The sequence below is a fragment of the Primulina eburnea genome, unplaced genomic scaffold, assembly GCF_022965805.1.
Source record: "Primulina eburnea isolate SZY01 unplaced genomic scaffold, ASM2296580v1 ctg1415_ERROPOS9300000, whole genome shotgun sequence".
Lineage (NCBI taxonomy): Eukaryota > Viridiplantae > Streptophyta > Magnoliopsida > Lamiales > Gesneriaceae > Primulina > Primulina eburnea.
Window position 1 is genome coordinate 130,747 of NW_027330944.1, and position 23,824 is coordinate 154,570.

At 48.2% G+C, this 23,824-nt stretch overlaps 1 protein-coding gene across 1 annotated transcript; it reads right to left on the reverse strand.

The window, feature by feature from the left end:
• Positions 1-429: 429 nt before the first annotated feature.
• On the reverse strand, positions 430-4,787 carry LOC140820748 (uncharacterized). The gene is made up of 7 exons (XM_073181097.1): positions 3,771-4,787; positions 3,484-3,640; positions 2,708-3,384; positions 2,502-2,602; positions 1,080-2,451; positions 689-891; positions 430-637 (listed from the first exon to the last, which is right to left on the reverse strand). The coding sequence occupies exons 1-7, from the start codon at positions 4,785-4,787 to the stop codon at positions 430-432; spliced, it is 3,735 nt and encodes a 1,244-aa protein (XP_073037198.1).
• Between the last annotated feature and the right edge of the window lie 19,037 nt (positions 4,788-23,824).

A 23,824-nucleotide genomic window follows, 5' to 3' on the forward strand; every position in this document is an offset into this window, starting at 1 on the left:
GCGGGGGGGTTAGGCGGACCCCTACCTGTACATATCCACAAAATCAACAGTAACAAAATACAGAATACAGAATAAAAAACCTAAAAGAGAAGGTGGAGAAAACCAAAACCTCCTCAAAAAGGCTAAAGCAGTAGAAACATAAAAACAAAGCAACCTAGGGAAGGAATTACAAAAGCAAAACGAACCCTAGAAGACTACCAAATAAGCGCCAACAACTAATAAAACACGAGAAGCTCTATGAACCACAAACGAAAGATGACAAAATGATAACGGCGAGATGATCGCAGAGTCCATGCAAACACGTTCATCCCGGAGCTATCATCCTGTAGAATCCAATCTGGCAATGTAAATATAATCTGGTAGCTGACAACTGTACCAAACCCACTAGTCAAAAGAAATTCTGGCCAGGAAATCACTATACAATGGAGATCACTGAGCAAGATATAGATCGCAATCCCGCCAGAACACAAGATATCCAGCATCTGAATCAAAAGAACGGAGAGCTCGATCCCATAAAGTAGGAGTCTGACGAACATGGCATGAAAACCAGAGGATCCCGGAAGCTATCACCCTGGTAAATCGAATCTGATAACGAGATGAAGCCCACCAGTCAAAAGAAGACCTGGCCTGGAAGTCACTGTACAAAGGCGATCAAAGAACAAAAAGTAGATCGCAATCCAGCCAGAACAAAAAAGATCCACCATCCAAAGCAAGCGAATAAAGTGATAAAGCCCATGAAGTATAAGTCTGACTAAAGTCGCAACAATGCAGAGGTTCATCCAGAAAGAACCCCTGAACCACCACAACCTCCAGCAAATACCTATGCAAGAACTGAAGCAGCGGGCAAGGAGAACCCCGGACAAACACATCATGTTCCAGTGTCTGGGCCCACTAGCACAGAGCAAATGAGAATGACAAACAAACTCCCAGAGCAATAAACCTGCAATAAAATACATAGATATATATATATATATATATATATATATATATATATATATATAATTCCTGAGTAAATGAGCCCTCGCCGCCAAGGCATCCGCCACTGAATTCCCTTCCCGGTAAATATGCGATAGATGAACTGAACGCCCCCTCATCAGCAAAAGAATCCGTGTAACAATATGCTCAAGACCCCAAGTACACCGGCGGGAGCGAAGTATAAGAAGAGATATACGAGAGTCAGTCTCAATCCAAAGAGGGAAGAAATGAAGATCAGAAGAAATGAGAAGACCCCTCCAAATAGCCCAAAGTTCTGCCCGGATATTGGTCCCAACTCCAATGAACTCACTGAAAGAAACCAGCACCTGACCAGAGGAGTCACGAACAACACCACCAACAGTAGAAGCTCCAGGACTACCTCTCGAACTCCCATCCACATTCAGTTTGAAGCACCCAACCGGCGGTCTCAACCAACGGACAATCGCCATTTTATGAACCCTGCGCAAATCAACAAAAAACCCCAGCGACCTCGCAGCATGCAAAACACCACGCCAGTGCATGGGCTTAACAGTAGACGCAGCGTGAGCAAGACGTAAATAGGACAAAACCTGAGACTTAACAGTCTCCCCAGAAATGTGCAAATGACGGTGTTTCGCATCATTCCTAGCTGTCCAGAGAAACCATAAAACAATGAAAGGCAAAAACTCCTTCACGTGGCCTCTAGGTGTCCACCCCGGATGCCTCTTCCAAGCACTGAGGAAGAGTCTGAAATCACTAGTAAGGGGAATACGGACACGAAAAACAGCCCCAAAAAAATGCCATACAGATCTGGCAATAGGGCTGTCAATGAAAATGTGCGTGAATGTCTCAGGCATCTCACAGCACTGACATTTAGACGCCAACTCGAAACCACGATGCTGGAGAACATCGTCAACTGGAAGCCATTGATGCCAAAACCTCCATAGGAAGAAAGACATAGTAGGCCTCAGCCAACTGCCCCAGCAAGGAGTGAATATATCAGAAACTTGGTCTCTCAGGCGGACAAGCTCCCAAGCGGATTTCAGCGAAAAAACACCGTCAGAACTATGCACCCAAATGGCCAAATCGGGCTCACCCAATGCAATAGGGACCAGAGCAATAGTCTCAGCAACAGAGGGAGGAACAACTGAACAGAGAAAATCAAAATCCCAAACCCCATCTGAAATAAAGTGAGAAACACGGACACCCCGATCCCCCCGAACCGGTAACTGACTAGATAATGGAACATCACCACACCAGGTATCATCCCAAAAATTAACATCTCCCATCCCAAGTCTCCATCGAATGCCAGATTCAGCACGAGGCCTAATCTTAAGCAAACGACGCCAAGTGGGAGAAATGAACCCAACAGATGAAACACAAGCTGGATGCACCAACTGGCAGTATTTTCTCATCATGAATTTGGCCCATAGGGATGAACCTTGACGAAAACGAAACCATAATTTAATGGAGAAGCTTTCCACAATATCTTTGAGCCTGCGAAATCCAGACCCCCTTCAGAGACAGGAAGACATGCACGAGACCACCTCGCCCAATGCCATTTCTTATCCAAGGATCTGGACCCCCACAAGAAACCATTGAAAACATTCTCGAGCCTCTCCATAACTGCCAGAGGTGGCTGGACTACCTGGAACATGTAAATGGGAACCGAAAGGAGAACACTCCTAAGGAGGGTCATACGACTCCCCGGGGAAAGAGTTTTAAGCTCCCAACCCTCCAACTTCTTACTCACCATCTGCACCAGGGGATCAAAAAGAGAGCAAACTCTATTCCCACGAAACAAAGGAACTCCAAGGTATTTGATAGGAAAATGACCCTCCCCAAACCCAGTGATGCGAAGGAGACGGGAACGAGTACGACCAGAACACCTCGGAGGCAAAATAATGACGCTCTTAAATGCATTCACCAACTGCCCCGAGCACTTTTCATAGTGATGCAAAAAATCCATGAGATTGTTCATCTCACGAGTCCCACCAGTGGCAAAAATAATGATATCATCAGCATAAGCCAGGTGGGAAATAGGGAGATCACAACCAGATCGGTACCTAATCGCAGGAAACTGACGATAAAGACGATCCAGACCACGCGAAAGGTACTCAGCCCCTAGAATGAAAAGAAGCGGGGACAAAGGGTCGCCCTGCCGGAGACCCCTAGTGGATCCAAAGAATCCGGTGAGTGAACCATTGATATTAACTGAAAATTGGCAATGAGAAATGCAGGCAGATATCATCGACACAACCTGCTCTGAAAAGCCATAATGCCTCAAAACATCCAACAGAAAAGACCATTGGACCCTATCATAGGCTTTGGCCATATCCAATTTCAAAATGACATTGCCACCACGGGTGGGGAGAGAAAGACTATGAGTAAGCTCTTGAGCAAGGAGGATATTATCCGAAATCACCCTCCCTGGAACAAAGCCACTCTGATTCCACGAAACAAGCCTCTACGCCACCACCTTCAATCGAGCATACAAAAGTTTTGAAATTATCTTATTGGTCACATTACACAAGCTGATAGGACGAAAGTCCGACCAAGCCTGAGCACCCATGACTTTGGGAATCAAGGTGATCGTGGTGGCAGTGAACCCCTGTGGCATGGGACTACCCCGAAAGAAATCAAGAACCGCATCCAAAACATCCTGATGGACAATCTCCCAGCAATGCTGAAAGAAGGCCGAAGAGAAACCATCAGGCCCCGCCACACTATCACGATGTATGGAGAAAACAGTCGCCCGCACCTCCTCCAAAGAAGGGGGGGGCAGCAATATTGGCGTTCTCCAAATCCGAGATCACCAAGGGGAAGTCAGAAAAATCTGGGCAAGAAAGCACAAAAGGATCCCCAGTAAGCAGGTTTTGAAAAAAGGCGGCCCCAGACTGCTGAATAAGATCAGGGGAAGTAAGGCAAGAGCCATTATCCCAAATACGGAAAATTTTATTAGCCACCCGTTTTTTCTTGACCATATTGTGGAAGAGTTTGGTGTTCCTCTCACCATCCTCTAACCACCTACAAGCGGCTTTTTGCCGCCAAAAATCCGCCTCCATGGCGGTAACTCGAGCAAGATCGGCATTGCAATTGGACAAAGAAGTCCAATGCAAATCCGAAGGATCAGCCTCGCAAACTGCCTCAGCAACCCGGACAGCCTGCTCCGCCTCCGCAAGTTTGGCAAAAAGATCACCAAAAACACCCTTGTTCCACCACTTCAGATGGCTCTTCAGGCGCTTCAATTTCACAAAAAGACGGTGCATGCCATTCAAATGACACGGCAAATTCCAATTAAGCCGCACCGTCTGCAAAAAACCATGGTGCCTGAGCCACATGCTCTGAAAGCGAAAAGAAGTCGGCCCACTAGCAAAAACCGGGACTGACACAAAAAGAGGACAATGATCAGAGACTGTACGAATGAGGTGCTCCACACGAATAGAATGAAAATGGTCACCCCAATCAACAGACACAAAAACCCGATCAAGACGCTTCCAAATGGTCTTGTTCGTCCACGTGAACGAAGACCCCTCAAAACCAGCATCCACTAACCCAGAATCCAAAATAAAATGATTAAATTCTTCCATGGGAAGTAACCGCCCACCAGAAGAGCCCAAACACTCAGACGAATTTCTAACTACATTAAAGTCGCCTCCAACAAGCCAAGGACCCTGATCAGGCTTAACCTGAAGCAAAGAAGTCCAGAGCTGTCTGCGCTCAATGTAGTCACACTTAGCATAAACAAAGGAGCAAAAAACAGTGGTCGGCAAAAAACTAGCAGAAACCCGGAAGTGAAGGAATTGAGTGTGATCAAGGAGACACTCAACCATCACATCCTCAGCAAAGAAAACCCAGATATGACCCGAGGAGTTCGATATAACTCAAGAAAAACCAAAACGACGAGTCATAAACCGAACATCCAGATCAATCATGGGTTCCAAAATAGCCAAGATCTTGACTCTCTTTTCTTTAACATGGGCATGAAGCCTTTGTTGAGACTCCGAGCTCCGGAGCCCCCTGACATTCCATATGAGAAAATTCATGGAGAATGGGCACCAGAACCGCCCTGTCGCTTTTTACGCGACCTATGAAAAGCATTCTCCTTCCTTTTCTTAACATCTCCCATATCAGCATCCAGAATACGACTTTCAGACCTACAACCATCACCCGACTCGGAATGCCGATCAAATTCGTGATCAGAATCTCCAGCAGATTCCAGCCGGAAGACCAACTCACTGACAGAAGGTCCCTGCCTAGCAACCAATTCCTCAACCGCAGAGGAAGCATCATCAGGAGACAAAGGAACAGAGGGGATGGAATGACTACTGTGATTCAAAGTGCAAGGCCCCAGAGAACCAAACACAGGCAACTCAGAAGTAGACGGTACCCCAATACCGTCCACGCAATCACCCAACTGGACCCCTCCATCAATAACCTCATCACTGAGGGTCACACCCTCAACAAGAACAGACTCCAATTGTTCCTTTCCAGAAGACCCAACACCGGCATCCTCCAGATTACCACATGGAGGGTCCAAATCAACACAATCTAATCCAACAGGATCAATCTCCTCATCCTGCCCATGCGAGAGCACCTCAAAAGGATTCAACTCAAGAGGATTCTTTCTTGGAAGAACCTGCCGAACTGGCCTCTTTCTCCCTCTACGTCGGGGACCCGTGCCAGTTTTCTGAAGCTGAGGCTGGGCCACCAAATTAAAACCAGGAGCAACACTCCCTGGTGGGGCAACACCCCCTGATGGGGCAGGCTCTGTAGAAGTGGGAGACTGACGAGGAGCACGGTCAGCAGGCTTGGGACGAACGGGTTTTGGGTTCTTGCCATGGGAATAACAAACACTGGTCGAATGACCCAGCATTTTGCAATCCGTGCAGTATCCGGGGATTCGCTCATAAATGACTTCAATTTCTTGAGCATGATCACCCCAACCCACCCAAATTTCTTTGACTGGTGTTTCCAACACATTAATTTCAACACAGACTCGGGCAAAAGCACCCCGAGTAGATTCAGCAGTTTGGTCATCCATCTTCACCGGTTTCCCCACAATTTTGGCCAAAGCAAATAGACTTTGCTTAGAAAACAAATGAAGGGGAAGACCCGGGAAGCGGATCCAAACAGGAGCAATGGGTGACTCCTCCTGAAGATTAAACTCTGGCGTCCACTTAGAGAAGCGGATCGACAGAGGTCCCACCTGCATAACCCCCTTAGTCCAAAAGAACGCATAGTCTTCTTCACAAGCAAGTGTGAGAACAAGAAAACCCCGAGGCATGAACTTTAAGTCAAAAGATCTAACTAGTCCCAATTTAGCAAAAGCCGCAGAAATACCAGAATTTGGAACTAGAGATCGATTACCTGAAATTTTTCCAACCAGAGCAAATTTGAAAGGTTCTGCCAGAGAAGAAATAACCTCATCCGGGAAAAGGATACCCGGTTTTCCATTCCGAAGAGTCGGCACAGGAATGTCATCCATTGAATTGTGCAACTCATCAAAGCTTTTCTTGGCCGTCCGAGGGGACGGTGGAGTCAGGATATCGCGAAATGACACAGTAAGAGGAGTAGGAACACGCGTACCTGTTTTGACCGGTTCAGCACAAGGGTTGACTGCCGAGTCAACTCGTTCCACCCGGCGGTTTGACTCGACCGAGTTGACTAGTGAGTTACCTGCCGGAGCACCACCATGGATCGGCGACGGTGAGAGGAGTCCAGAACCGGTACCAATTTGAGCAGACTCGGGCATTGGAGGGTTCGATTGAGCCAAAGAAGATGATGGACTACGATTTTGCCCTAGAAAAGAGGGGTTTCCGATCGGTGGCCGGAAACCCGAAATTGAAGACGGCAAAACACGACCCAGGCTTGGACGAAGGGACCCTGAAGAGTAATTGAGAAAAGGATTTGAAACGGTGGAGAAATTAACCTGAGAAGCTGACGGAAAAGATGAACCCGCCTGGAAATTCTCAGATCTAAAATTCTCGGCGCCGGCGAACGGGGATTGTTCAATTGATTGAGGCGTTATGACCGCCATGAAGTGAGGATCACAGATCGGGTCTTGGATTTGACAAACATTAGATGAATCAGCCGGAATCGAAGAATGAAGCACCGGCGATTTCGTGAACAGTAGCGGCGGAACTTTGCACGCCGATTCCGGTGAATATACTGACTTGTTGTGAGTGGGGCTGGTACCAATGGAACCGTCTGCTCGAGGCGAGTCAGATGGTGTATGTGCGACGCCGGGAGGAACAGCGGACGGCGACGACGCGATTTTGGACGGAAATGGCGATTTTTCAAGCCGGAAATTGGTGGTGTTGCCGGACTCCGATGGCTGCGATATTTGAGTATGTTGGTCGGCAGGTTGAGGCGATTCAGATGGTGGTGGTGGCCGGCCGGGATCCGGCGGCGGAAGCATGGCGGCAGAGAGGCGTGAATAGTGACGAATTTAGTGTGTTTTTTCGCACCTTTTAGTGTGTGTTTTTCCAGAGAAAATTTTTGGGGGCAAAATGGTTGGTTGGTTTAGGGTTTGGGGTTTGGGGTTTGGGGTTTAGGGTTTCGGGTTTCGGGTTTGGGGTTTGGGGTTTGGGGTTTAGGGTTTAGGGTTTTTAGGGGGTTTAGGGGTCTAGGGTCTAGGGTCTAGGGTTTCGGGGGTTTCGGGGTTTAGGGTTTAGGGTTTAGGGTTTTTTTTTTTTTTTTTTTTTTTTTACCAGAAAATTTTATTTATATACAACAAAAGAGCAGTACAAAGAAAGCCTGATGGGAGGGGGACTAGACCAAGACCTCCACAGCAAAGGCTACACAAGCATAACATCATAACAAAAGTAACGACATACTACAACAGGGCAACCCAGAATAAAGCAAAACACAGATAAAAACATCGGGCGCCCCGGAATACATCAGACAAGCTAATAACACTGATGGGCAAGGAGAACTCTGCAGTGAACGCCCATCAGAAAATCATATCAACCTGAATCAGGCGGTCGCCCATAGGGTAACCCCACCTGACTCTTCTGAGTCCTGTAAAACCGACGCTTCTGTGAGCGCGTGCGACCTGGTAATGGCAAGGACTGACAGGCAGTAGTAGGAGGAATATCCAAATCAGCCTCTCGAGAACCATTCCCAAGGTCGATCTGTAACGAAGTAATAGAACTAGAAGATGGAGGAACAACCATCTGTGCCGGAATATTGGAAACAATCATCGGGTCTGTCACCACTGGAACAACATCCATCGGAAAAGAGCTCGCCCCAGAACCAGACCCCTGAGCATCACCTGCAATAACAGATGTAACAACCACAGATATAGCAGGAGGAGTATGCATTGGGGCCACAACAACCTGAGACACCAATGGAACATCCTCAACAATATCCTCTAAAACATGAGAAGAAGGCGGTGGGCGTGAAGATGAACCAACACCAGAATCACCACCTGGTAATGAATCTCCTGTAATGGATTGAAGAATATCAAACTGATTACTCAAAGGAGAAACCTGAGGAGTAACCTGACGAGAAGCATGGCGGCGCCTACTTCTCTGCTGAACCCATCCTGGCTCAGCACTCCCAGAACCAGGACCACTGGAGAGAACCGAGCCATGCTGAACACCCTGTGTCTGACCCAAAGTCCCTGGATCAACATTCGAAGAAGTCTGAGGCCGCTTCCCCTGAGCAAAAGAACGGCCACCAGGAGCCTTATAGCCAGAACGAGAACAACGCTGCACCGAATGACCTAGCATCTTACAATCCGTGCAAAAATAGGGGACTTTTTCATAAACCACCCCCAAAGTCTGCCGGTGGCTACCCCACCCGACCCAGATCTCATCCAGACGAGGAAGCAACACATCAATCTCAACACAAATACGGGCAAAAGATCCCCGAGAACCATCAGCGGTGATCTCATCCACCATAACAGGGTTCCCTAAGAGCTTACCAATCTGATAAAGACACTTCTTGTCATATAAATGCAACGGTAGATCAGGAATACGAACCCAAACCGGAGCAATCGAAGACTCAGCCTCAAATTTAAACTCCGGTGTCCATTTGAAAAAGCGTATCGACACTGACCCAATAGAAACTAAATCCTGAGGCCAGAACTTCAAATAATCTTCCTCACTAGAGAAAATAAGAACCAAAAATCCTCGGGGAAGAAATTTCAATGTAAATGAGGCCAGAAAGCCAAAACGAGAAAAAGCAGCCAAGATATCACTATTGGGTGTAACACCCCGGTTCCCTGTAACACGGCCAATCAACGCAAATTTAAAAGGCACTGACAGAGAAGAAATAACCTGATCCGAGAATAGAATACCCGGTATACCATCAACAATGTCCGGTTCAGGAATCTCGCCCACCAAACCACCAAACCCAGCAAAACTCTGTCTGGCTGGAGAAGGAGCAGTAACATCCCTAAAAGAAGCCAGGGGAGTTGCTGAGGACCCGGAAACAGAAGCCGGAATTGCATTTGCAAAAGAAACCGAAGAGTTGACCATCGGTTGACCGCCAAAAACCGGCGACGGCGAGACAACCACCGGAGCACCACCAACCACCGGCGACGACGAGGGGATCATGGAACCGGTGACCAAAGGTGAAGAACCGGTCGGACACGGCGGCAATTGACCGGAGAAGCTCGCCGGAACCGAACCAACCACTTGATTTTGGGCGTTTCCGATCGGCATTGTATTTTCCGAAATTGAAGGCATAGAAATCTTACCCATGTTTTGGGGAGTCTGTACTAGAAAGGAATTGCAAAAATCCGCAACCGAGCCGGAGTAATTGAGTTTGGAAGCCATCGCATATATAGTTTGGGGGCTGAAATTCGTAGATCTGAAATTCCCGCCGCCACCGGACTCCGATGATGCAATTGAAGATACCAATGGAAGCGTCTGGTCATGGGCATTCCGGATCGGGGTCTTGATCGGAGAACCAAGACCGGCGCTGGCCGGAATCGGAGATGAAAAACTCGGCGTCGCGTGGAACAGTTTGGACGGAACTTCGCCGGTCGATTTCGGGATGCAAATGAACTCCGTTTGAGCTGATTTTTGGACCATAGGATCGCCTAGAGGGGACGATTCGATTGATGTAAAAATCGTCGCCGGACGATGATCGGAGATAGGGACGACTCCGGGCGACGGATTCTGCGCAATTCTCGGTGAATTGACCGTCGATTTGGCCGGCGAAACGACCTCCGTTGGACCTGAAATTTTGACAGCAGCCTCGTCTCGACGAGGCGCACCTGATCGTACTGGTGGCCGGCCGGAAACCGGCTCCGACATTGGGGCGATTTTTTGGGCGATTTGGTGTTGTTTGGGGGCACTATTCACTGTGGAGAAAAATTTTTGGGGGCGAATGGTTTGGTTTGGTTTAGGGTTTAGGGTTTAGGGGTTAGGGGTTAGGGTTTAGGGTTTAGGGTTTAGGGTTTAGGGTTTTTTTTTTTTTTTTTTTTTCCGGAAAACACCGCCGGAAGCGGGGGGGTTAGGCAGACCCCTACCTGTATATATCCACAAAATAAACAGTAACAAAATACAAAAGACAGAATAAAAACCTAAAAGAAGAGGTGGAAAAAACCGAAACCTCCTCAAAAAGGCTAAAGCAGTAGAAACTAGAAAAACAAAGCAACCTAGGGAAGTAAATACAAACGCAAAACTAACCCTAGAATACTACTAAAAAGCGCCAAACTAAACAAATACAATCAGCGCTAAAACCCACATACTGAGGAAGACAAAATGATAGCTGCGAGATGAAAACAGAAGCCAAACAAAAACTCTCATCCGAAAGCTATCACCCTGGTAAATCGAATCTGATAACAGTATGAAGCCCACCAGTCAAAAGAAACCCTGGCCTGGAAGTCACTGTACAATGGCGATCAAAGAACAAAATGTAGATCGCAGTCTAGCCAAAGCAAAAAGGATCCACCATCTGAAGCAAGCGAATAAAGTAACAAATCCCATGAAGTATAAGTCTGACTAAAGTCGCAACAATGCAGAGGTTCATCCAGAAAGAACCCCTGAACCACCACAACCTCCAGGAAACATCTATACAAGAACAGGAGGAGCGGGCAAGGAGAATCCTGCAGTAAACGCCCGCCAAGAACCAGGAATAAATCATAGATAAGCACCAACAGAAAGAGTGCTGAAGCCCACCCGGAACCAACCCGGACAAACACATCATGTGCCAGTGTCTGGGCCCACTAGCACAGATCAAATGATAATGACAAACAAACTCCTAGAGCAATAAACCTGCACTAAAATACATATATATATATATATATATATAAATATCCAGACAGATGAGATAGAAAGAGATCCAAAAAGAGGAAAGGGCTCAAATGGCTAAGAGTATCTGTATCTGAGGTAAGGGAGCCCGGAACGATCCGAACGGGCAAGGCTGGAGATATCACTAGGTAGAGAAGGACCTAACTCTAAGGTATAATTCCTGAGTAAATGAGCCCTCGCCGCCAAGGCATCCGCCACTGAATTCCCTTCCCGGTAAATATGCGATAGATGAACTGAACGCCCCCTCATCAGCAAAAGAATCCGTGTAACAATATGCTCAAGACCCCAAGTACACCGGCGGGAGCGAAGTATAAGAAGAGATATACGAGAATCAGTCTCAATCCAAAGAGGGAAGAAATGAAGATCAGAAGAAATGAGAAGACCCCTCCAAATAGCCCAAAGTTCTGCCCGGATATTGGTCCCAACTCCAATGAACTCACTGAAAGAAACCAGCACCTGACCAGAGGAGTCACGAATAACACCACCAACAGTAGAATCTCCAGGACTACCTCTCGAACTCCCATCTACATTCAATTTGAAGCACCCAACCGGCGGTCTCAACCAACGGACAATCGCCATTTTATGAACCCTACGCATATCAACGAAAAATCCCAGCGACCTCGCAGCATGCAAAACACCACGCCAGTGCATGGGCTTAACAGTAGACGCAGCGTGAGCGAGACGTAAATAGGACAAAATCTGTGACTTAACAGTCTCCCCAGAAATGTGCAAATGACGGTGTTTCGCATCATTCCTAGCTGTCCAGAGAAACCATAAAACAATGAAAGGCAAAAACTCCTTCACGTGGCCTCTAGGTGTCCACCCCGGATGCCTCTTCCAAGCACTGAGGAAGAGTCTGAAATCACTAGTAAGGGGAATACGGACATGAAAAACAGCCCCAAAAAAATGCCATACAGATCTGGCAATAGGGCTATCAATGAAAATGTGCGTGAATGTCTCAGGCATCTCACAACACTGACATTTAGACGCCAACTCGAAGCCACGACGCTGAAGAACATCGTCAACTGGAAGCCATTGATGCCAAAACTTCCATAGGAAGAAAGACATAGTGGGCCTCAGCCAACTGCCCCAGCAAGGAGTGAATATATCAGAAACTTGGTCTCTCAGCCGGACAAGCTCCCATGCAGATTTTAGCGAAAAAAACACCGTCAGAACTATGCACCCAAATAGACAAATCGGGCTCACCCAAAGCAATAGGGATCAGAGCAATAGTCTCAGCAACAGAGGGAGGAACAACTGAACAGAGGAGATCAAACTCCCAAACCCCATCTGAGATAAAATGAGAAACACGGACACCCCGATCCCCCCGAACCGGTAACTGACTAGATAACGGAACCTCCCCACACCAGATATCATCCCAAAAATTAATATCTCCCATTCCAACTCTCCATCGAATGCCAGATTCAGCACGAGGCCTAATCTTAAGCAAACGACGCCAAGTGGGAGAAATGAACCCAGCTGATGAAACAGAAGCTGGATGCACCAACTGGCAGTATTTTCTCATCATGAATTTGGCCCATAGGGATGAACCTTGACGAAAACGAAACCATAATTTAATGGAGAAGCTTTCAACAATATCCTTGAGCCTGCGAAAACCAAGACCCCCTTCAGAGACAGGAAGACATGCACGAGACCACCTCGCCCAATGCCATTTCTTATCCAAGGGTCTGGACCCCCACAAGAAACCATTGAAAACTTTCTCGAGCCTCTCCATAACTGCCAGAGGTGGCTGGACTACCTGGAACATGTAAAGGGGAACCGAAAGGAGAACACTCCTAAGGAGGGTCATACGACTCCCCGGGGAAAGAGTTTTAAGCTCCCAACCCTCCAACTTCTTACTCACCATCTGAACAAGGGGATCAAAAAGAGAGCAAACTCTATTCCCACGAAACAAAGGAACTCCGAGGTATTTGATAGGAAGATGACCCTCCCCAAACCCAGTGATACGAAGGAGACGGGAACGAGTACGACCAGAACACCTCGGAGGCAGAATAATCACACTCTTAAATGCATTCACCAACTGCCCCGAGCAGTTTTCATAGTGATGCAACAAATCCATTAGACTTTTCATCTCACGGGTCCCACCAGTGGCAAAAATAATGATATCATCAGCATAAGCCAGGTGGGAAAGAGGGAGATCACAACCAGAGCGGTACCTAATCGCAGGATACTGACGATAAAGACGATCAAGCCCACGCGAAAGGTACTCAGCTCCCAGAATGAAAAGAAGAGGGGACAAAGGGTCCCCCTGCCGGAGACCCCTAGTGGATCCAAAGAATCCGGTGAGTGAACCATTGATATTAACTGAAAAATGGCAATGAGAAATGCAGGCAGATATCATCGACACAACCTGCTCTGAAAAACCATAATGCCTCAAAACATCCAACAGAAAAGACCATTGGACTCTATCATAGGCTTTGGCCATATCCAATTTCAAAATAACATTGCCACCACGGGTGGGGAGAGAAAGACTATGAGTAAGCTCTTGAGCAAGGAGGATATTATCCGAAATCACCCGCCCTGGAACAAAGCCACTCTGATTCCACGAAACAAGCCTCTCCGCCACCACCTTCAATCGAGAATATAAAAGCTTGGAAATTATCTTATTGGTCACATTACACAAGCTGATAGGACGAAAGTCCGACCAAGCCTGAGCACCCATGACTTTGGGAATCAATGTGATCGTGGTGGCAGTAAACCCCTGTGGCATGTGACTGCCCCGAAAGAAATCAAGAACCGCATCCAAAACATCCTGATGTACAATCTCCCAGCAATGCTGAAAGAAAGCCGAAGAGAAACCATCAGGCCCCGCCACACTATCACGGTGTATGGAGAAAACAGTCGCCCTCACCTCTTCCAAAGAAGGGGGGGCAGCAATATTGGCGTTCTCCAAATCCGAGATCACCAAGGGGAAATCAGAAAAATCTGGGCAAGAAAGCACAAAAGGATCCCCAGTCAGCAGGTTTTGGAAAAATGCGGCCCCAGATTGCTGAATAAGATCAGGGGAAGTAAGGCAAGAGCCATTATCCCAAATACGGAAAATTTTATTAGCCACCCGTTTTTTCTTAACCATATTGTGGAAGAGTTTGGTGTTTCTCTCACCATCCTCTAACCACCTACAAGCGGCTTTTTGCCGCCAAAAATCCGCCTCCATAGCGGTAACCCGAGCAAGATCTTCATTGCAATTGGACAAACTAGTCCAATGCAAATCCGAAGGGTCAGCCTCGCAAACTGCCTCAGCAACCCGGACAGCCTGCTCCGCCTCAACAAGTTTGGCAAAAAGATCACCAAAAACACTCTGATTCCACCACTTCAGGTGGCTCTTGAGGCGCTTCAATTTCACAAAAAGACGGTGCATGCCATTCAAATGACACGGCAAATTCCAATTAAGCCGCACCGTCTGCAAAAAACCGTGGTGCCTGAGCCACATGCTCTGAAAGCGAAAAGAACTCGGCCCACTAGCAAATACCGGGACTGACACAAAAAGAGGGCAATGATCAGAGACTGTACGAATGAGGTGCTCCACACGGATAGAATGAAAATGGTCACCCCAATCAACAGACACAAAAACCCGATCAAGACGCTTCCAAATGGTCTTGTTCGTCCACGTGAACGAAGACCCGTCAAAACCAGCATCCACTAACCCAGAATCCAAAATAAAGTGATTAAATTCTTCCATGGGAAGCAACCTCCCACCAGAAGAGCCCAAACACTCCGACGAATTCCTAACTACATTGAAGTCGCCACCAACAAGCCAAGGACCCTGATCAGGCTTCACCTGAAGCAAAGAAGTCCAAAGCTGTCTGCGCGCAATGTAGTCACACTTAGCATAAACGAAAGAACAAAAGACAGTAGTAGGCAAAAAAGCGGCAGAAACCCGGAAGTGAAGGAATTGAGTGTGCTCAAGGAGACACTCAACCATCACATCCTCAGCAAAAAAAACCCAGATATGACCCGAGGAGTTCGATACAACTCGAGAAAAACCAAAACGACGAGTCATAAAACGAACGTCGAGATCAATCATGGGTTCCAAAATAGCCAAGATCTTGATACGCTTTTCTTTAACATGGGCATGAACCCTTTGTTGAGACTCCGAGCTCCGGAGCCCCCTGACATTCCAAATGAGAATATTCATAGAGAATGGGCACCAAAATCGCCCTGTCGCTTTTTACGCGACCGATGAAAAGCATTCTCCTTTCTTTTCTTAATATCCCCCATATCAGCATCCAGAATACGACTGTCAGACCTACAGCCATCACCCGACTCAGAATGCCGATCAAATTCATGATCAGAATCACCAGCAGATTCGAGTCGTAAAACAATCTCACTGACAGAAGGACCCTGCCGAGCAACCAATTCCTCTATCGTAGATGAAGCATCATCAGGAGACAGAGGAACAGAAGGGATGGAATGACTACTGTGATTCAATGTACAAGGCCCCAGAGAACCAAACACAGGCAGCTCAGAAGTAGACGGTACCCCAATACCATCCACACACTCACCCAACTGAACCCCTCCACCAATAACCTCATCAGTGGGGTTCACCCCCTCATCAAGAACAGACTCCAATTGGTCCTTACCAGAAGAACCAACACCGGCATCCTCCATAAGACAAAGTGGAGGATCTGATCCACCTAAAGCTAAGCCAACAGGGTCTTGCTCCTCCTCCTGCCCATGCGAGAGCACATCAAAAGGATTCGAAGCAAGAGAATCCTTACCCGGAAGATTCTGTCTAACTGTCCTCTTCCTCCCTCGGCGCCTGGGACCCAGGCCATTTCTCTGAAGCTGGGGCTGGGGTCCCAGGTTAAAGCCAGGGTTCACACCCCCTTGAGGTGAAGGCTCTGTGGAAGGGGAAGGCTGACCAGGAACACGGTCAGTAGGCTTGGGGCGAACAGGTTTCGGGTTCTTCCCATGGGAATAACAAACACTGGTGGAATGACCCAGCATTTTACAATCCGTGCAGTACCCGGGGATCCGTTCATAAATGACTTCAATAACTTGAGTGTGATCACCCCAACCCACCCAAACTTCTTTGACTGGGGGTTCCAACACATTCAGTTCAACACAAACACGAGCAAAAGCTCCTCGAGAAGAATTAGCAGTATGATCGTCCATTTTCACCGGTTTCCCCACAATTTTGGCTAAAGCAAAGAGACTTTTCTTAGAAAACAAATGAAGGGGAAGACCCGGGAAACGAACCCAAACAGGAGCAATGGGTGATTCTTCCTGGAGATTAAACTCTGGCGTCCACTTAGAAAAACGGACCGACAGAGGACCCACCTGCATAATGCCCTTGGTCCAAAAGAGCGCATAGTCTTCTTCACACGCAAGGGTAAGAATGAGAAAACCCCGGGGCATGAACTTCAAATCAAAAGATCTGATAAGTCCCAACTTAGCAAATGCAGCCGAAATACCAGAATTTGGAACAAGAGATCGATTCCCTGAAATTTTCCCAACCAGAGCAAATTTAAAAGGTTCTGCCAGGGAAGAAATCACCTCTTCCGGAAATAGGAGACCCGGTTTCCCATCTCGAAGAGTCGGCACGGGCATATCCTCCATTGAATTGTGCAACTCATCAAAACTATTTTTAGCTGTCCGAGGGGACGGGGGAGTAAGGATATCACGAAACGAAACAGTAAGCGGAGTAGGAACACGCTTACCTGGATTGACCGCAGCATCACTAGGGTTGACTGCCGAGTTACCACGCTCAACTCGGTGAGTTGACTCGACTGAGTTGACCACCGAGCCTCCTACCGGAGAACCACCGTGGAATGCCGACGCTGTGCTGAGTCCAGAACCGGGACCAATCAAACCAGAACCGGCCAACGGAGGGGTCGATTTGACTGAAAAAGACGTAGAAACCCGAGTTGACTCACGAATTTGGGGGTTTCCGACCGGTGGCCGGAAACCTGAAATTGAACATGGTAATCGCCGACCCATGACTGGACGAAGCTCTGGTCCAGAGGAATTGAAGAAAGACGCGGGATCGGCGCCGGAAATCGGAGGAGAATATGACGGGAAGATCGCTGAATGCATAGAATTCTCAGATCTGAAATTCCCGCCGGCGGTGAACGTCATTGGGCCTGAAATTGGTGCCATCTGAATCGTCTATGCATGGGCATCACAGATCAGGGCTTTGGAAAGAACCGAGGTTGCATGAATCGGCCGGAATCGAAGAAACAATCTCCGGCGAGCTCGTGAACAGTGAACGCGTAACTTGCATCGACGATTGCGGTGGATTGACGGAGTGTTTGAAGGTGAGGCTGGGTTCATTCAACTCGTCTAGTCGAGGCGAGTCTAGGGGTGTATGTTCGGCGCCGATTGGAACAGTGAACGGCTCCGGCGACGATTTGGACGGAATGGACGAAATTTCAATCGGAAAATAAACAGGGTTACCGGACTCCGATGCATCTGATTTTTGGATATGTGTGTCGCCGTGAGGAGGCGCGGTTCCGGTGGTATATTCGCCGGTCGAGATCCGGCGGCGGTGACATGGCGGTATGTGAGCGGTGAAAGTGCCAAAGGTTAGTGTGTTTTTTCTCACGGTTTTTGTGTGTGTTTTTTGAGAGCGTTTTTCGTGGTTTAGGGTTTAGGGTTTGGGGTTTAGGGTTTTGGGTTGGGGTTTGGGTTTAGGGTTAGGGTTTTTTTTTTTTTTTTTTATAGGGGGGGTTAGGGTGTTTGGGGTTTAGAAAACGCCCTAGGAGGCTACCAACTAATCGACAACTGCTAATCAAATATGAGGAGCGCTAAGAACAACCAGCTGAGGAAATCAAAATGATAACGCCAAAATGATCGCAGAGTCCATGCGAAAGCACTCATCCCGAAACTATCATCCTGAAGAATCCAATCTGTCAATATAAATATCATCTGGGAGCTAACAACTGTACCACACCCACTAGTCAAAAGAAAGTCTGGCCAGGAAATCACTATACAATGGCGATCACAGAGCAAAATATAGATCGCAATCCTGCCAGGACAGAAGATATCCAGCATCTGAATCAAAAGAGCAGAGAGTTCAATCCCAAGAAGAAGGAGTCTGACAAACATGGCATAAAAATCATAGGATCCTATAGAAAGCACCCCATGAATCCACCATGACATCCAGCAAACACCTCTACAAAAACTAATACGGCGGCGAAACAGAACCAGCAGTAAACGCCCGCCCGGGATCATGAATGTGCCAAAGGAAAGCACCAACAGAAATAGATCAGAAACCCACTCGGAACAAACAAGCATAAACACATCATGTGCAAGTGTCTGGACCCACTTGCACAGACTACATGAAAGTGTAAACCAACATCCAAGAACACTAACCTGCAATAAAGATAACTATATAAGGTTTAGGGTTTAGGGTTTAGGGTTTTTTTTTTTTTTTTTTTTTTTTTTCCGGAAAACACCGCCGGATGCGGGGGGGTTAGGCAGACCCCTACCTGTATATATCAACAAATAAAAAGTAGCATACCTAGAGAGGGGACTACACCAATACCATCCTCGAAAAAGGCTAAAGCATGTAAACATAAATACAAAGTAGCCTAGTGACAGAAAATACGTAAAACAAAAAACCCTATACTACGACAAAAAAGTGCGCCATAAACTAATCAAAATACGAGCTAGCGCTAAGTAGTCAACACGCCATGAAAGACCAAATGGATAAACTGGGAAGATGAGTGCAGGAATCCATGAAGAAGCTCTCATCGCCTAAGCCAGTGTCACGCCTGAAGATCAATATGCGTCAGAACGACTCTAATCTGAGATCAGGTAAACTGTACTGAATCCCATCAGTAGATACAATAAGACTATGGCAGGAAATCACGTCCAATGACGATAAGAGGAGCAAAATGAAGATCGCAATCCTGCAGACAAAAAAGATCCAGCATCTGAAGTATAATCTGACGAAGGTATCATAGACAATGAAGAGGATCGTCCTGGAAAGAATCCCTTGAACCACCACGACATCCAGTAAACTCCTGTAAAAGAACTGATACGGCGGGCAAGGACAACCTGCAGTAAGCGCCCGCCAGGGAGCCAGAAGTGGACCAAAGAGAGCCACAAACAGAAATAGCGCTCCAGGGAATATGAGAGGGCCAAAGAAAAGCACCAATAGGGTAAGTGCAAGAGCCCACCCAATCCCTAGGAGACCAAACATGTAGTGTGCGAGTGTCTGGGCCCACTCACACCAGACTGGCAAGACGGGGGAGAAGAGAACCCCCTAAAGTAACAGTACCTGCAAAGAAAAAATAACATATATATATATATAGATAGAGAGTCAGAAGAAATGGATCCAAGTGAAGGGAAGGGCTGCAAACAGCTAAGAACATCTATATCTCAGGTAGGGAAGTCCGGAGGTATCCGAACGTGCAAGTATGGAAATGTGCCTAGGGAGGGAGGGACCTAACTCTAAGGTAAAGTGCCTAAGGGTCTGGGCCCTCGCCGCCAACGCATCCGCCACCGAATTACCCTCCCGGAATATATGCGAAATATGAACAGACCGCCCCCTCAAAAGGACCAGAATCCTGGATACAATGTGATCAAGACCCCAGCAACATCGACGGGAACGAATGAGCTGAATAGAAGTCAGAGAATCAAGCTCGATCCAAAGAGGGAAAAAAGAATGATCAGAACAAAGGAGAAGACCCCTCCAAACCGCCCAAAGCTCAGCCCGAAGAGAAGACCCAGCTCCGATGAACTCGCTGAATGAGAGCACAACCCTCCCGGAATCATCCCGAACAACGCCACCAGCAGAGGAGTCCCCAGATAATACCACGCGAGCTCCCATCCACATTAAGCTTGAAGCACCCGGACGGCGGTCGCAGCCAGCGAACAATCGCCGTCCTATGTAATCTGTGGAGAGCAACCGAAATACCCAGCAATCTCGCCACATGAAACACACCCAGCCAATGTCTGGGCTTGACAGTACGCGCAGAGTGGGCGAGACGCAGGTAAGACAAAATCTGATACTTCACCGTCTCCCCAGAAACAGGGAGATGACGGTGCTTAGCATCGTTCCGCGCAGTCCAGAGGAACCACAGAACAATGCAGGGGAGAAACTCCCGCACATGGCCCCCCCGGGACCAGACCAAATCTCTCTTCCACGCACTGAGGAACAAACTGAAATCCTCAGTGTCGGGAATACGAACCCGAAACACGGCGCCAAAGAAGTGCCAGACAGACCGAGCAACCGGGCTGCGAATGAATATGTGTGTGAATGTCTCAGACATATCACAACACTGACATCTCGAGGCTAACGCAAAACCCCGGCGCTGGAGCACCTCATCAACTGGGAGCCACTGATGCCAGAATCTCCAGAGGAAGAACGACATGGTAGGCCTCAACCAGCTCCCCCAACACGGGCGGAATATATCAGAAGACGGAGCACGCTGACGGATCAGCTCCCAAGCAGATCTCACAGAGAAAACACCATCGGAGCTATGGATCCATCGTGCCAGATCAGGCTCTCCCGAAAGAACAGGAATCAAAACAATCTCCTCGGCAACCGAAGGAGCAACAACCGCACAAAGGCGATCAAAATCCCAGGACCCCTCAGACAGAAAATGAGAGACCCGAACATCACGGCCCCCGCGGACCACACACCAGGGAGGACAAAGGAACGTCCCCAAACCAAGTGTCATCCCAAAAGGAAACATCTCCGAGACCAACTCGCCAGCGAATGCCAGGCTCCGCGCGAGGGCGGATCCTGAGGAGACGACGCCAAATGGGGGAAATAGAAGCACAGGGCGGGGACACAGGCAGGAGCATCCAGCCGGCAATACTTCCGTAGAAGGAATCTCGCCCAAAGAGAGGATCCCTGCCGAAATCTGAACCATAATTTAATAGAGAAACATTCCACGAGATCTTTCAATCTGCGGAATCCAAGGCCCCCCTCAAGTACGGGGAGGCAAGCCCGGGACCACCGGGCCCAGTGCCACTTCTTTTCCAAGGGTCTCGACCCCCAGAGGAAGGCATTGAAGGCCCGCTCAAGCTTCTCCATGACCGCCAGAGGTGGCTGAACCACCTGAAACAGATAAATCGGCATGGAGAGGAGCACGCTACGTAATCAGGGTCATGCGGCTACCCGGGGAGAGGGTCCGAGTCTCCCAACCCTCTAACTTCCTACGAACAGACTGTAGGAGGGGCTCAAAAAGGGAGCATGTGCGATTACCCCGATAAAGGGGAACTCCGAGGTACTTGAGGGGCAGATGGCCCTCGGCGAACCCGGTGATGCGCAGAATCCGGGAGCGGAGGCGCTCAGAGCACCTCGGAGGCAAAATCAAAGAACTCTTGGCAGCATTCACACGCTGCCCCGAACAGTTCTCGTAGTGATGCAGAAAATCGACAAGGCGCTGCATACCACGAGACCCACCACTGGCAAAAATAATGACATCATCAGCATAAGCCAGGTGGGAAATCAGAATATCACAATCAGAACGATACCTAAGCGCAGGATGCTGCAGGTAGAGTCGGTCAAGGCCACGAGAGAGATACTCCGCCCCCAAAACGAAGAGAAGGGGAGACAATGGATCGCCCTGCCGGAGGCCTCTGGTGGAACCAAAAAACCCCGAGAGAGAGCCATTGATGTTCACAGAGAAATGACAATGGGAAATACAGGCCGAGACCAAAGCCACAACACGCTCTGAAAAACCAAAATGTCTCATAACGTCAAATAGGAAATGCCACTGGACCCTATCATAGGCCTTGGCCATATCCAACTTCAAGATGACATTACCACCACGAGAGGGGAGAGTAATGCTGTGAGTGAGCTCCTGGGCAAGGAGGATATTATCAGAGATCATCCGACCCGGAACGAAGCCACTCTGATTCGGGGAAACAAGTCTCTCCACCACATCCCTCAACCGAGAGTACAACAGCTTCGAGATGATTTTGTTCGTGACATTACACAGACTGATCGGACGGAAGTCCGACCAAGCGCGTGCACCCTCGACTTTGGGAATAAGAGTGATCGTGGTGGCGGTAAAGCCCTGAGGCATAGGAGAACCCTGGAAAAAATCAAGAACAGCACCAAAAACGTCCTGATGGACAACCTCCCAGCAATGCTGAAAGAACGCCGAAGAAAAGCCATCAGGGCCAGCAACACTATCAGGGTGGATAGAGAAGACGGTCGCGCGGACCTCCTCCAAAGAGGGAATCGCAGCAATACCATCATTCTCCACAGCAGAGATAACCGAGAGAAAACCCGAAAAATCAGGGCAATCGAGCGCAGAGGGCTCCCCGGTAAGCAGATCCTGGAAAAATAAGGCTCCCGACTGCTGAATCAAATCCTGAGACGTCAGGCAAACCCCATTCTCCCATATGCGGAAAATTTTATTCGCCACACGCTTTTTCCTCACCATATTATGGAAGAGTCTGGTGTTCCGCTCACCATCCTCAAGCCAATGGCAAGCCGCTTTCTGTTTCCAAAAATCCGCCTCCATGGCGGTGATACGAGCCAGATCCTCATTGCGATCGGACAGGGAAGTCCAATTCGCGTCAGAAGGGTCGGCCTCACAGACATCCTCAGCTGAACGAACAGCCCTCTCAGCCTCAGTGAGTCTATCAAAGATGTTACCAAAAACATCCCGATTCCACCACCGGAGGTGATGCTTGAGACGCTTCATCTTGGCAAAAAGCCGAGGCATGCCGCTCAGACTGCATGGCAGATTCCAATTAAGCCTCACAGTCTGCAAAAAACCATGGTGCCTAACCCACATTCGCTGGAAGCGAAACGAGCTCGGCCCACGGGCAAAAACAGGAGCGGTAACCAAAAGCGGACAGTGATCCGAGACAGTACGGGCGAGATGCTCAACCCGAATCGAGCTGAAATGATCTCCCCAATCAACAGAAACCAAGACCCTGTCCAACCGCTTCCAAATGGTCTTATTCGTCCAAGTGAACGAAGACCCCTCAAAACCAGCATCGATAAGACCAGAATCAATAATAAAATTGTTGAACTCCTCCATGGGTAGCAACCTACCACCACGGGAGCCCAAGCACTCAGACGCATCCCTGACGACATTAAAATCGCCCCCAACCAGCCAGGGACCCAAAACAGGCTTAACCAAAAGCAAAGAAGCCCAAAGATCCCTACGCTGGACATAATCACATCTAGCATAGACAAAAGAACAAAATATCTCTGTCGGTAAGAAAGAGGCAGAGACTCTGATGTGAAGGAACTGAGCATGATCAAAAACACACTCCGCCCTGACATCAGCAGCAAAAAATACCCAGATATGACCGGAGAGATTAGAAATGACTCCAGAAAACCCCAAACGGCGAGTCATGAATCTCGGATCCAGATCAATCATGGGCTCCAAAACAGCTAAAACCTTAATCTGTTTCTCCTTCACAAAGGCATGAAGCCTCTGCTGGGACTCCGAACCGCGAAGTCCCCGGATATTCCAGATTAAGCAATTCATGGGGAACGGGTGGAAGAAGGACCCGATCGCTTTTTATGCGATCGCCGACCATCATCCTGAGGTCTTTTTCTGGGGTTGGACATGTCAGTGTCCAGAATACTACACTCGGACCCACAACTAACTCCAGACACAGAATGTCGATCAAAATCCTGATCAGGATCATCAGCCGAC